The sequence below is a fragment of the Benincasa hispida genome, chromosome 1 (assembly GCF_027475165.1).
Source record: "Benincasa hispida cultivar pf3 chromosome 1, pf3_genome.v1.1, whole genome shotgun sequence".
In the NCBI taxonomy this organism is placed as follows: domain Eukaryota; kingdom Viridiplantae; phylum Streptophyta; class Magnoliopsida; order Cucurbitales; family Cucurbitaceae; genus Benincasa; species Benincasa hispida.
The window spans coordinates 17,229,785-17,243,023 of NC_143478.1; the positions used below are offsets into that span (position 1 = coordinate 17,229,785).

General features: G+C 30.2%; 2 protein-coding genes across 2 annotated transcripts; one reads left to right on the plus strand and one right to left on the minus strand.

Annotated features, from left to right (window-relative positions):
* The first annotated feature begins 6,151 nt into the window (after positions 1 to 6,151).
* ARFC1 (ADP-ribosylation factor C1) lies at positions 6,152 to 8,102 on the plus strand. Its single transcript, XM_039041205.2, has 3 exons — positions 6,152 to 6,372; positions 6,577 to 6,791; positions 7,509 to 8,102. The coding sequence occupies exons 2-3, from the start codon at positions 6,600 to 6,602 to the stop codon at positions 7,866 to 7,868; spliced, it is 552 nt and encodes a 183-aa protein (XP_038897133.1). The 5' UTR covers positions 6,152 to 6,372; positions 6,577 to 6,599; the 3' UTR covers positions 7,869 to 8,102.
* Positions 8,103 to 8,922: 820 nt separating this feature from the next.
* On the minus strand, positions 8,923 to 10,316 carry AGG2 (G-protein gamma subunit 2). The gene is made up of 4 exons (XM_039046327.2): positions 9,828 to 10,316; positions 9,442 to 9,494; positions 9,297 to 9,341; positions 8,923 to 9,218 (listed from the first exon to the last, which is right to left on the minus strand). The coding sequence occupies exons 1-4, from the start codon at positions 9,948 to 9,950 to the stop codon at positions 9,122 to 9,124; spliced, it is 318 nt and encodes a 105-aa protein (XP_038902255.1). The 5' UTR covers positions 9,951 to 10,316; the 3' UTR covers positions 8,923 to 9,121.
* Between the last annotated feature and the right edge of the window lie 2,923 nt (positions 10,317 to 13,239).

The window sequence follows — 13,239 nt, forward strand, 5'->3', positions numbered from 1 at the left end:
TAAAAAAATTATGTTTGTTTTTCAACAACTTATTTATCAAGTTTCCATTTTTTAAATCAAATACTTGAATTTTTAGTCAAATTATAAAAACAAAAAACAAGTTTTAAAAACTTATTTCTTAATGTTTAGTTTGATAACCATTTCGTTTTTTGTTTTTGGTTTTTGAAAACTAAACTCATTTTCTCTCAATTTCTTACCATGATTCACATCGGTTTCTTAAATTCAAAGTTGAATTCTAAGCTAAATTCAAAAAAAAAAAAAGAAAAGAAAAGAAAAGAAAATAATAATAATAATAATAAAAGCCATTTTTTTTTAGTTTTCAAAAATTGATTTGATTTTTAAAAATATTAGTAAAAAGTCAATAGTGAATCAATAAATTTAGAGATGGGAATACATGTTTGTAGGTTTAATTTTAAAAAACAAAAAAAAAATAAAAAGTCGATTAATTACCGAACGAGGCCTAAAGTTTTCAAAATATGACTCTTTTTTTTTTATGAAAAACTAAAAATTACAAATCAAATGAAAATGTAGTTTTAAAAAACTTGTTTTTACTTTTAGAAGTTGACCTAGAATTCAAGTATTATTTATGAAATATAAAAACTATGATAAGAAAATGGTGAAAAAACAAGTACAGTGTTTAAAAATCCCAAAATCAAATAACCAATACCTGTTTGGTAACCATTGGTTTTTTGAAAATTAATTTATTTCATCTTCATTTCTTACAATAATTTACATATTTCTTAAGTACAATGGTCGAATACTTAGTCAAATTCCAAAAACAACTTGTTGAAAGTTATTTTTTTTTTTATTTCTCAAAATTTGACTTGATCTTTTAAACTATTGGTGAAGAGTAAATAAAAAAAATGGAAATGGAAACAGTGTCTTAATTTTAAAATAATAAAAAAAAAATTACCGAATAGATGAAATAATTATATAAGAATGTGTAGTATACAAATCTTTTAATCGGTAGAATATAAAGGCGTAGGTCCTTTCAATATGATATTGTAGAAACGTCCTCATACAAGCTGAAAATGTGGAAAACATGTCGAAGACAATATTATCAATATTGGATTAAATATATAGCACAAAGGCAATTAATTAAATTAACATGGATGTGACAATATGATTAAAGCAAGATTTGCAGAATTTTTCATGATTTGTAGAATAATCCAAATCATGCAGGAGGAGCCCTTCACGTGTTACAAGTGTCTTAGTCACATACTTACATTACAATACAATCGAATTCACACTTTACTCTTTATCTTCTTTTTTTTTTTTTTTTTTTTTTTTTATTATTATTATTATTATTACTTTGTGTGTGTTCGATACTATTTTAATTTGCTGTGTAGTGATTTGATATGAATATAATTTTTTAAAAGTGGTATGTTATTTTGAATTTTAGGTTAAATATATAATTTGATTAATGAAATAAACATTTTAAAATTAAGTAACGAAATAATGATCTGATCTGCAATTATTATTATTATTATTTTGCACAACATTATTGCAACGTTGAAAACACTTGAGCTAATACGACAGTTTTATATAGCATTAGAAAAAATATTGAAAAATTCGTTTTTTTTTTTTTTAAACACTTTCCTAATTTAATCATGGTGCAAGTGATTACTATATTATACAAAGAATTAAAAGGTTAGACTCTCTATACATGTTATTGTATCCAATAAAATCCAAATACAAGAATAATATATATTTTTGGTCTCTAAGATTTCATTTGATAATTATTTTGTTTTTTATTTTTTTTAAAAAAAGTTTAAGCATATGAACACTATTTCCACTTCCAAATTTTTTTATTTATTATTTACTTTTCACTCGTGGTTTAAAAAACAAAGCCAAATTTTGAGAACTAGAAAATGTAGCTTTCAAAAAGTTGTTTTTGTTTCTTAAATTTGACTTAAGAATTCGATCATTGTAGTTAAGAAAGATGTAAACATGGATGAAATAAAATTAATTTTAAAAAACAAAAAGAAAAGAAAAAACAAAAAATTTAACAAACTTTACCTAAATTTTTAGGTCTAGTTTTCATGTGGCCTCCATATTTTAAAAGGTTACATTTTTAATAATTAGATTTTGAGTTTGATTTTAATTTAACTTCTACATTTTAAAAGGTCACAAGTTTAATTTTTTATTGAGATTTAAGTTTTATCTATAACTATCAAGATTTACCTTTACTTATTTATTTTTTTACTAAATACTCCGGTTCTTAATTTTAGAAAGTAAATTGATTTAAAACGCCACATGGAGAAACGATGCAATTTCCAGAAAGACAAGAGAATCTAGAAATTACGAATTCTTGGAACATACACAAATTCAATTTCTTCAAAAAATAGAATCATCTCCAAAATTTATGTAAGCCAACCATAACTGTCATTAAAAGACTGTGAAGCTTTGTTTATAAGGTTCATATCTACAAGGAAGTCTGACTCCACAATTATGCGAGAGATCTTTAGACTTCAGGCCAAGCAGGGTCCTTCTAAAATAGCCAAAAATTCAGCCAGAGGAAGAACATATGTGAGATTCAGGTGACTAACTGCGACAGCCTTCAAATTATAGTTATCATCTCGCAGGATGACACTCAAACCAGTGGAAACTATTGGAATCAGATGCTTAATTGTCATCATGTTTCGAAATGCACTCTAATTTTTCATTCCAAGTTTTCTTTCCCTCCTTTCTCCTTCTCATTTTAAAAAACCCATTGGTTTACCGTTTTTCTACTTTTTTCCCCCTTTTTTAAAGCCATTTTATCTTTATTTTTTTTTCTAATTAAAAAAAAAAAAAAATCTATATTTAGCCTCGCAACTGGGCCGAAGTTAAGGAGTCGGGGTGGGCTTACGACACATCTAGCTCCTACCTGTAGGCTTGAATCTAACAGCCCAACCACTGAGCCCAAAAGAAAAGTAAAAGAAAAAAAAGAAAAACAAAATTTATCAAATAAATATTGAAATCTAGTTTTCAAGTGACAATTGGTTATTGGTTGTTTTTTTGGTTAATACTTAACACTCAACATACAAATGCCAATTCAACTTAGCGCAATTGGCATAAGAATTTGTGAAGGTTCAATCTAATAACAATTATTTAGGCCATGTGCAGGTTTACTTTTTAATTTTTTGCTTAAGAAAATTAAACTTTTGATGTGATTGCCTTTTTGTTCTATATAAGTTATTTTATACAATTAGGAATATGTTTCGTCAACAAGATTGTAACTTGAGATAGATAAAGAGATTTCTACATAAAGACCTAAATAATGGACATATATTACGTTATTGTCTCGAACATTTCATTTTTTATATAAAAAAAAAACTATTGGTCTCCCTATTTTCATTGATATCAGTGGCTATTTACAATTTAACTCTCAGTGACTATATTTATCTATTTCTCACTTCTTCATACATACTCTCTCTCCTCCATGCATATATTCTCTCTCTTCAATAATATATTTCATATATTCTCTCCCCATATTTCACACTCATTTCTTCCTCCTCCCTAGGGTTGGCAAAATTCCTCGCGAGGCATCGGGGGCGGAAAATCCTCAAGTTGATCGGGGATAGGGACGGGACGGAGGACAGAGCAAGGATGGAAAAAGTATCCCCGTCCCGTCCCCGTCCTTGTCCCCGTGTATACATACATACATACATATATATATATATATTGGGTATTTAACTTAACCAAATCAAAACAAAAGGCTAAATCAAATAGAATTTTAGGGGGCAAGAAAGTCTAATTGGAAAACAAAAGGCAAAATGGGGAATGGGTCCCCAATGGAGGCGGGGATGGGGTAAAATCCCCCAACGAGGACAAGGTGGGGATCCCTCCCTCGCCCCGGCCCTGTTGGCAACCCTACTCCTCCCTCTCATCTTTTTTCTCCTTCCGGCGGTGTGAGTTGCAGGCGGTAGACAACGACGTGGGGGGAGAGAGAATCTCCAGTGCGGGCACGAGCAATTCGACGCGGGCTTGAGTAAACAACAACATGATTGCATACGAACACGTGAGACGACATGGTGCAAGGCAAAGCTTCTGGCACCGAGCGCGAGCAAATTCGATGCAGTCTCGGGCAGATCTAGTCGATGAAGGTGCGGGCTCAAACAAACGAACGACGTGAGACGGCATGGCGAAGCTTCCGGCACAGGGTGCGAGCAGATCAATGTGTGGACTTAGGCAGATCCAATCGACGGAGCTAGGCAAGAAGATCTGGTCGATAGTGGGGGGTTTAATATAAAATATGATGATATATATACTGTGATATATATAATCGTTCATTTTATATAAACGACGATGATTTCTATATTTAAATTTCTTGTTTTGTGATATATACGCTTATATATATGTTCTATGTTGAACATCAAGTCCATCTATAATTTATATATCATGGTAGATATTTTTTTTTGTTGATTTTTGAATACTTTGAATTTATGATATATGATATATACACGCTTGTATATATGTTCTATAATTTATGTTCTAAGGTATATTTAAAAATAACCATGAATAGTTGAGTAGATATCAAATATATTTACCAATATATTTCATATATATTTTTAGAATGTGTTCAAATAAACAACAAAATATATTATATGTACAGGTGAACAAACAATAAAACATTTCACATAATAACAAAAATCAACATGAAAAACGAAATGGAAAATAAAATCATATTAAATGTCATTTTCTCTCTTCAAATGAAAATGGAAAAAATGTATCAAATGCATTTTATCTCTACAATCGAAAAATGAGAAAAAATCATAATAAATGCATTTTCTCTCTTCATAATAAATGTATTATAAATGATTTATGTCAAATATCGAATTTATATATTGTGCTATATTTCATATGTTGGTTAGAATATTTTTAAATACCTAACAAAATGTTTTGAGATATATTTTAAATAACTATAAATCGGCAAAACAAAAAAAAGTGAAACCAACAAAAACAGAAATAAATTTCATTAAATGCATTTCACTCTCCAATTAAATTAAAAAAAAGAAAAAAATCTCAACAAATAAATACATTTTCTCTCTCAATTTGAAAATATGAAAAAAAATCTTATTAAATGAATATTTTTTCTCCATAATAAATATAGTTTCTCTCTCCATTATTAAGAAAGTTTTGAAAATAAGAAAAAAAATATATAAATCAAGAATAAAAATAATAAAAAGAGTAAATTTATATAAAAAAAAATACTAAAAATCTTTAGTAAAACAAATTCAAATTTAAAGACATTTTTGAAATATAGACGATTTCTTTTTATGTAAAAATCCCATAAATAAATCTACCATATATTGTTCTAATTCCTAAATGTTATGGGCTGCTCATGACTGAGTTTGGCCCACATAGTCTCTATAATGCGATATATAAAATTATTGTTAAGACAATTGTTAACAGTTTAAAGCGAGTTTTAGATTCCATGATTTATTTAAAGCAATATGCTTTTGTCCTCCAGTGGTCTTATTTCTGATAATGCGCTTATTAGTTATTGGATTCGACTGTGTTTATGCAATTAACTGCAACATAAAAGATTGCGATGAAATTGGATATGACTACAATATCAATCGAGTGAAATTTACTCTAAAGTGACGATAAAGATGGATTTAACTATATTTTTAAAATCTATAAATCCACTTGATATAAATTTGAAAGTTTAAAGTTTCTCTTACTTAGAGACATATTAGTTAATAATCACTAATTTGAAACTCAAAAAACTATTAAACAATTTTAAAAATTTAAGAATTAAATAAACACATACTTGAAAAAAAAAAAAAACTAAACTTGTATTATTATTATTATTATTTTTTTGTAATTTACGTGAGATATAGTAAAACATAAAATATTGTTATAAATATTATAATGTATTAGATAAATGTCTACGCTTAATGTCAAAAGCCAAGTGTCTTCCTTCATTATCACATGATTGGCCATATGTCATACAACAACTTATGCTTAGTGTCACACATGTATTGGACAAAACCTATGAATTTTGGAGAAAATGGAGAATCTTGAAAAATTGTTTATTTCATACGATTTTATAATTATTGGTTAGACCTAATATTGTTAGGTGTGATTATTAGTACGCATAGTTGGTTTGGTAATGGACTAACATAGTGGATTGGATTTAATGTGGCCCAACAAATATGCACACGTCAAGCTGCCACGGTGGATCAAACGATCCCTGCTGTCCACCACCTTCCTCGAAGTTCCTTTAACTTAGCGAACAAATACTATCGATGCCCCAATTTTATTATTCTTTCTCAAGTTCAGAAATTTCATCTATGAATGCGATTAGGGTTTTCTCTTCTCCCTCTCCATCGCTTCTTCTGTAAACCTCCCTCCGTATCGGATTCCCCGCATCGATTAGTTCAGGTTTGCTAACTTTCTTTTCAATTTCAACCCTTTTTTTGGTCATCCGATCTGGATCTGCAATTTATCATTCATCCCATTCAATTAAGTAGTTCTGCTTGTCTTGTTTCCGTTTTTATGTGATTCTTCTTCTTTTTCGACATCAAATTCCATGTGTCGAACTTTTACGTTGCTGTTGATGAGTAATTTATGTATTTCATTGTTTAGATATTTAGGCGATTTATCGTCCGATGGGGGCTTTCATATCGAGATTCTGGTTCATGTTATTTCCGGCTAAAGAATACAAGATCGTCGTCGTTGGGTTGGATAATGCTGGAAAGACGACCACACTTTACAAATTGCACTTGGGAGAGGTTGTTACTACCCATCCTACCGTGGGAAGTAATGTTGAAGAGCTTGTGTACAAGAACATCCGATTTGAGGTGCACTCAATCTATCAGTTTATCAATTTACTTCTACTTTGCCTTCTCATCGTTCCATAATTTTTTTATCGGTGCTCTTTGTTTGTTGTTCATATATTACATCCATTGGGGATTCTTAGAGTATTGGTTTGCACTATGACCCTTGAATGCTCCAGACTATTGGCGTTGAGTTGTCACTTAAAATTGTGAGTCTATGGGTTTTGGCTGATGCAAAAGATTGACCTAGAAAAGGATTTGTGGTGCAAGATATAGCAATTGGTATGTTGTCTGTAAAGGTGGATACTTTGCGTGTGAAGTCCAAAACTAGTTCGTGAATAAAGCAATATATTCCCTTTTTATCTTCCCGAAGGCTAGTCTTGTGAAAAGCCAAGCCGAAGTATGAGATTTATCCTGGCTTTTTGTAAGACACATTTCAAGAGCATTTAACTGGAAACCTCCCAAAACCCCTCACAATTTGCAGTCTTTCAGAAGGGACATAGTTGGTTGATTTGGTTTGTGATTTTGTGTGTGGTTTCCTCAGATATTGTGATGGTTTATTTGCCAAACTAAGAAAGTAGAAACAAGAGTAATTGTTGGAAAAATGTATTCTCGCTATCTAGAAAAGGCAGTTATATAGGAGACTTTGTGCAAAACCTGTCTTTGTTCCTCATTTCGAAGGTTAAACTGAGCTTTTCCCTCAACTAAACACGTTTTCTTTTGGCTATATGTCTTCTCTAGGTATGGGATCTTGGTGGGCAAGAGAGGCTTAGGACATCATGGGCAACATATTACCGCGGAACCCATGCAGTGATTGCAGTGATAGACAGTACAGATAGCGCAAGAATCTCCATTATGAAGGAGGAGCTCTTCAGGCTACTCGGTCACGAAGATCTTCAGCAATCTGTGGTGCTGGTTTTTGCAAACAAACAAGATCTTAAGGATGCCATGACTCCCGTTGAAATCACTGATGCTCTTTCCCTCCACAGTATCAAGAATCACGATTGGCACATCCAAGCCTGCTCTGCCCTGACCGGAGACGGTTTATACGATGGTCTCGGGTGGATTGCACAACAAGTAACTGGCAAGGCACCTAGTTAATACAGAACTCACTCACTGCTTGTGAGATTCATTCTTACTTGTAATCTTGTGTTTAAACTCCGCGCCTTCTGTTTCATTTTACACAAGTCTGAGAGCAGTTTACATATCCTGTTTAATTCCATTTTGATTTCATAGTTGTATTAATTTTTTTTTTTATTTTAAAAAGATGGAGCAATATTAAAAGAATTGCTAGTGTCCTTCCAAATGAGGAAGACATGTGGAATTGGATTAAAAGTTGAGCTGTTTTTCTGTCCTTAAGAGGTGATCGATAATTTTAGAAACAAGATTATACATTTAATTGTTAACAATCAAACTTTTCCTTTTCTATAAAACATAAATTTTTGGAATGAAAACTATCGTTATATAAAAGAAGTCAAATTAGTGTCTATTTTGTTCTGTGTAATAGCTCTTTAATATTTTTTTTTCAACGTGATATTGACCAATTTGATAGGGAGTGTATTATTGAGCTAAGTTCATTTAAGTAAATATTCCATTTAATTTTTAAAATATTGAATATATCAATAATCTATTATACATATTTAATGTAAACAAATTAAATAGACAAAATTTTAATTTATTAGACACTTAAACACACGTTTGAAAACTAGACTTTCTAATTTAACCGGTAAAAGAGCATACCACATAATATCAAGCTATTAACCTATCCAATATATATTCTCTTTTCTTATCGTCAGTAGTGAAAAATTAAAGATGATCACTATTGACTGCAACACGTTGCCGTGGGATTCTGTTCAACAAAAGAGATAAAACCAACCACGAAAAGTTTTGCAATTTAATTATTTTTTGAAATTCTCAAAAAGTAAAAAACTATTCAAACTGCAATACTTGAACGTCACGAAAATTGAGAAAGTAATATTTTAAAATACTTTTGGATAACGTACTTTACTAGTGTTCATTCAGAAACTACTTCTTGGAATTGCCCTTTCCCTACCTCCAAAAAAAAGAAATTGTTTCAATCAAACTCACTCTATATTCTATAGCTATAGTGCTATACCAATTACCAACCAAACCCCTAAAAAAAAGGCAGTAAAATTGTTTTTGAAAACCACAACATGAACATTCATTAATGTGAAAGCCCTGTTACTGAGAAATGGGTGAATCTTGAGATAGCCAATGATCATCACATGAGTGAGCTTTTCGAATTCATTGGGCATTAGGCAATCAGGGCCTCACACTCTGTGGAAACCAGAAAATTATATATATATGTGTGTATATAAAATCAAACAGAATGGTTACAAAATCCAGCATCTGCATCGACATTGGCATCGATTCGAATTTTTCGGGCCTTCGAACCATCGATCCCAAGCTGGATTTACCGGGCCGAGAGTTCTGTAAAAAAATGAACGAATCGGACCATGATTTTGAATATGAAAAATGAATTAGCAAATGTTAAGTAAAGAAGCATACTCTGGAAGTAGAGGGTCTGATCTCATTTCTACACTGTCCAACAACCTGGTAAAGTTCAGATTCGATGTAAAAATAAAGAAACACTAAAAAAGTTGGGGATTTTTCATGGAACAAACAATGGAATTTATTGCCAAATCCAACTTACTCTTTACATGATGCTGATGCTTTGTCCAATTTTTCTAACTGCTCCAGCTCCTCCTGCAATTTCAACACAGTGGAATTCCATAATTTCCAGTTTCATTCTATATAAAAGTTCATCATTTTACCAATCTCAAATTTTTTTTGGCGACATCAGAGAGACAGAGTGGCAACACCCACAAACAAAAATCTAACTTTTTTTCCCCCGATTTTTTAAAAGGAACCATAGAAACTTATGGGGGAAGCAGTAAAACAATTGAACAAAAAAATATAAAAAACAAAATAAGAATTAAACCCATGAATTATTTCAGTAATGTCTCATTACAAATGAAAGTAAAAGTTGCTGGAAACAACAAAACAAAAGAAGTAAAAACAGAACAGAGAAAGAAGCACCTCCAGAAATCTAGCCTCTTGGTCGAGGCGCTTCATTTCGGCGAGCAGCCTATGTTTTCCGAGAGCATCGAGGGCAGATAAGGAATGAATCCGGTGGGGAATGGGAAGAGCAGCTTCCGCCATGAGTAAAGACAAAACCCTAAGATTATAGTTGGGAGAGAAAAACAGAGGAAGAAGGAAGGTATGAGGAAAAAGAGAGAATTAAAGAAGAAAAATGGAAGGGGACGCCATAAACGAAGCAAAAGAAGGGTCTTTGTGAAGAAATGGGAAGTGAAAAAGGGTTTTTGTTGTGTGTCAGAGAGAGTTGAAAGGGGGAAAAAGGAAAGAAGGGTGAATTTGTTTGAAAAGTTTGTATGCTTTCTCATGATTCTCTTATTCTGTCTGGCTTTGTCTTGCTTCCATTGGGCATTCGCCGAATTACTGTCTACCCCACCCACGCCTTCCTCATTTGGATCCTCATCCGCTAACTCATAATATATACCAACACTCATTATAGTTTATCAAAGTTTACGGTTGATTTTGACGTCCCAAATGGGTAGACAATTCAAATTCTAGAGATTTAGATCTATTTGGTTTACATTTAACTTAATATTTAGTGATTAACTCTAATTAATTTATGGTTTATAAATATATTATCAAATACCTTTTCTACCAAATAGACTCTTACTTTTCTCAAATATTATAAAATTGAGACATTAGGTTAAATAAAATTATAAAAGAAATATCCTTAAAATTTAATATCATTATTCTTTGAAAGTTTGTAATATTTCGTTTAAATGTATCAAAACTACTCTAGAAGCATAAATCTTATAGAATTTCTAATGAAGATTAAGATTGGAAACACTTAATTGGAGATTGAGAATGAAAACTTTGAGTGTCCTATAAGCCACTACCCAAAGTTTTAAATGAGTGTTGAGACAAAGAGTGGAGTTGTGAAGTTAATATGATATAAAATTGTTTTTTAGTAGTGAGGCACACGAACTTTTTGGACAAAAAAAAAAAAGTGGAGTTCACAACTTTACACTTCCAAACACCCTACCTCTCAATTGCTTGACAAACACCTCCTCACACATTTATGCTCTAATGGTGGTTCAGGCAAGGCCAAGGAGAAAGAGGAGAAGCATAGAGAGGGTACAAGGTGGCGGTAGAGGAGAGGGAGAAGAGTTGGTGGTGGTGACAGTAGAAAGAAAAGGGAAAAAAAGAAGAAGAAGTAGTGGGGACGGTGGAAAAGTTGGAAGGTTTTGTTATATTGTTTGAAAAGAAATGTGTTTGTGGGTTTGTTTTTGCTTTTTGCCTTTTTCTTTGTTCCTCAAAATGGAGTTTAACATTACCTTCTGTCCACCACTTACACTTTCACTTTCTCTTTCTCAAAAATAACTATATAATTTTCAATCTTTTCATTACATCCCTTTGTCTCATTGAGAAAAAGGGCAAAATAATCCCAATGAATAGAAATTTGATCATTCCAAAGTCAACATTTCTGTCTCTCCCAAAATTGTTGGTTTAAAATTCACCTTTCTTTTTATATATAATCTAATGATTTTAGAGGTAAAAATGGATGAGAGTAGTAGGAGTCTAACTAAAAACTCAAATCCATCTAGTGGTTTGATTTGGTTTTTAGAATAAAATTAGACATATCATTTGTATTTGGAGAAAACTAAAAAGTATTAATTTGAATTGATTTTTATTGAAAAACCAAACAAAATACGATCAAACTGAACATATGTGAAAATAAACTCTAATATTATATATTTTTTAATATTATAATTATTATGGTGCATATATATTTATTCTTTATAAAAAAAGGACCAATTATAATGATGTTTATATATTTTTTATTTAAAGAAGTGCCAAAAAAAATCAAAATATAAAATTTCGATCTATAAAAAAATAAATTCAATCTAAATTAGAAAAAAGAACCAGTTTAAAACAAAAGTAGAAATTAAAAAAATGAAAAAAAAAGTAAAAAACAAGAACCAATTCGATAATAAACAGAACCAAACAATATCCCATCTATTGGTTTTGTTTTTTATTAAACATTGGTTTGGATTTCTTCTCTATAAAATCATTGGTTTGATTCGATTCTTAATTATCCTAAAACCATCAAAATCGAACTGATTATCATTTTGAGAGAGAAAAGTGTGGATTGGGAGTAAAATAGGAAAAAATGAAATTAAGTTTAGTGAGTTGAGTATATTATTGCTCAAGACTTGTTAATTCGAACAAATTATCCATTAAATTTGTATTGTCATTCTTATTTTTTGCTAGGTTCCATTACGATCACCTATTAATTATAACAAAAGTAAAGCATGCAAGAATCTATTGAAATTTGCTTGTTTCAATAAAAAAAATAAAAAATAAAAAAATTAATCAAATTCTAATCTCTAAACCGAGTTTAATGAATAAAATTGTCTTAACAATAAATGCACAAATTAATTTAAGAAGAAATGCCCCCAAATTCACACATTTCAAAAAAGTCAAAATTTCTATGAACTCAATCAATTTTTCACCATGATTTTCTTTGGAATCGATTATAAGTTTGTGAGATTTTCCTGGCCATTCAAGATTTTTACTAAAAGTGTGAGTCTAAAACATTTAGATCTGTTGGGTAATTATTTGGTTTTTTATTTTTATTTTTGTTTTTGAAAATTAAGCCTATTTCATTAATATTTCTTATAATGATTTGCATTTTTTTAATTATAATGGTTGAATTCTTAATCAAATTTCAAAAATAAAAACAAGTTTTTGAAAACTACTTTTTTAGTTCTCAAAATTTGGCTTAGTTTTTTAAACTATGGGTAAAAAATAGATAACAAAATAAGAAATTTGGATGTGGAAATAGTGACTATAGATTTGATTTTGAAAAACAAAAATAACAAATAAAATCATTATCAAATCAGACGTTAAGTGTGAATTTAAAACATTTTTCAAAAGTCCTAATATCTAATAAGCTTGACCGTTGCCTCCATTTTTTTTTTTTAAAAGCTTGACCAACATATATTTCATTTTTATTGTAAGGTTTTCTCAACTGTCCTCTAAATTTCCTTATTCAAATTCTCATATTTGCATTTTTAACTTAATATTATAAAAGATTAATTTAAATAATATTTTGGTCAAACTTACAATTTTACCGATTTTAAAAATATCTATTTTGATCCTTAAACTTTTAAAAATTAAATGTGAAGCTTAACAAAATATCTTTAGATTGATGTCAAGTCTTATTTTATTGATGAAAATTGAGCAAGATGGACTTAAGATATGAAAATATTTTTTTTCCCTAAAGTTTAGAAATTAAAAAAAAAGATGATATTGAGTTGTTGAAGGAGGTTGCTTTACCGATGATATTGAGATAATTTTGAAGACCCTTTGAATTTAAGACTTGTTGATAGGGTGATATGACATTGTGAAAAAT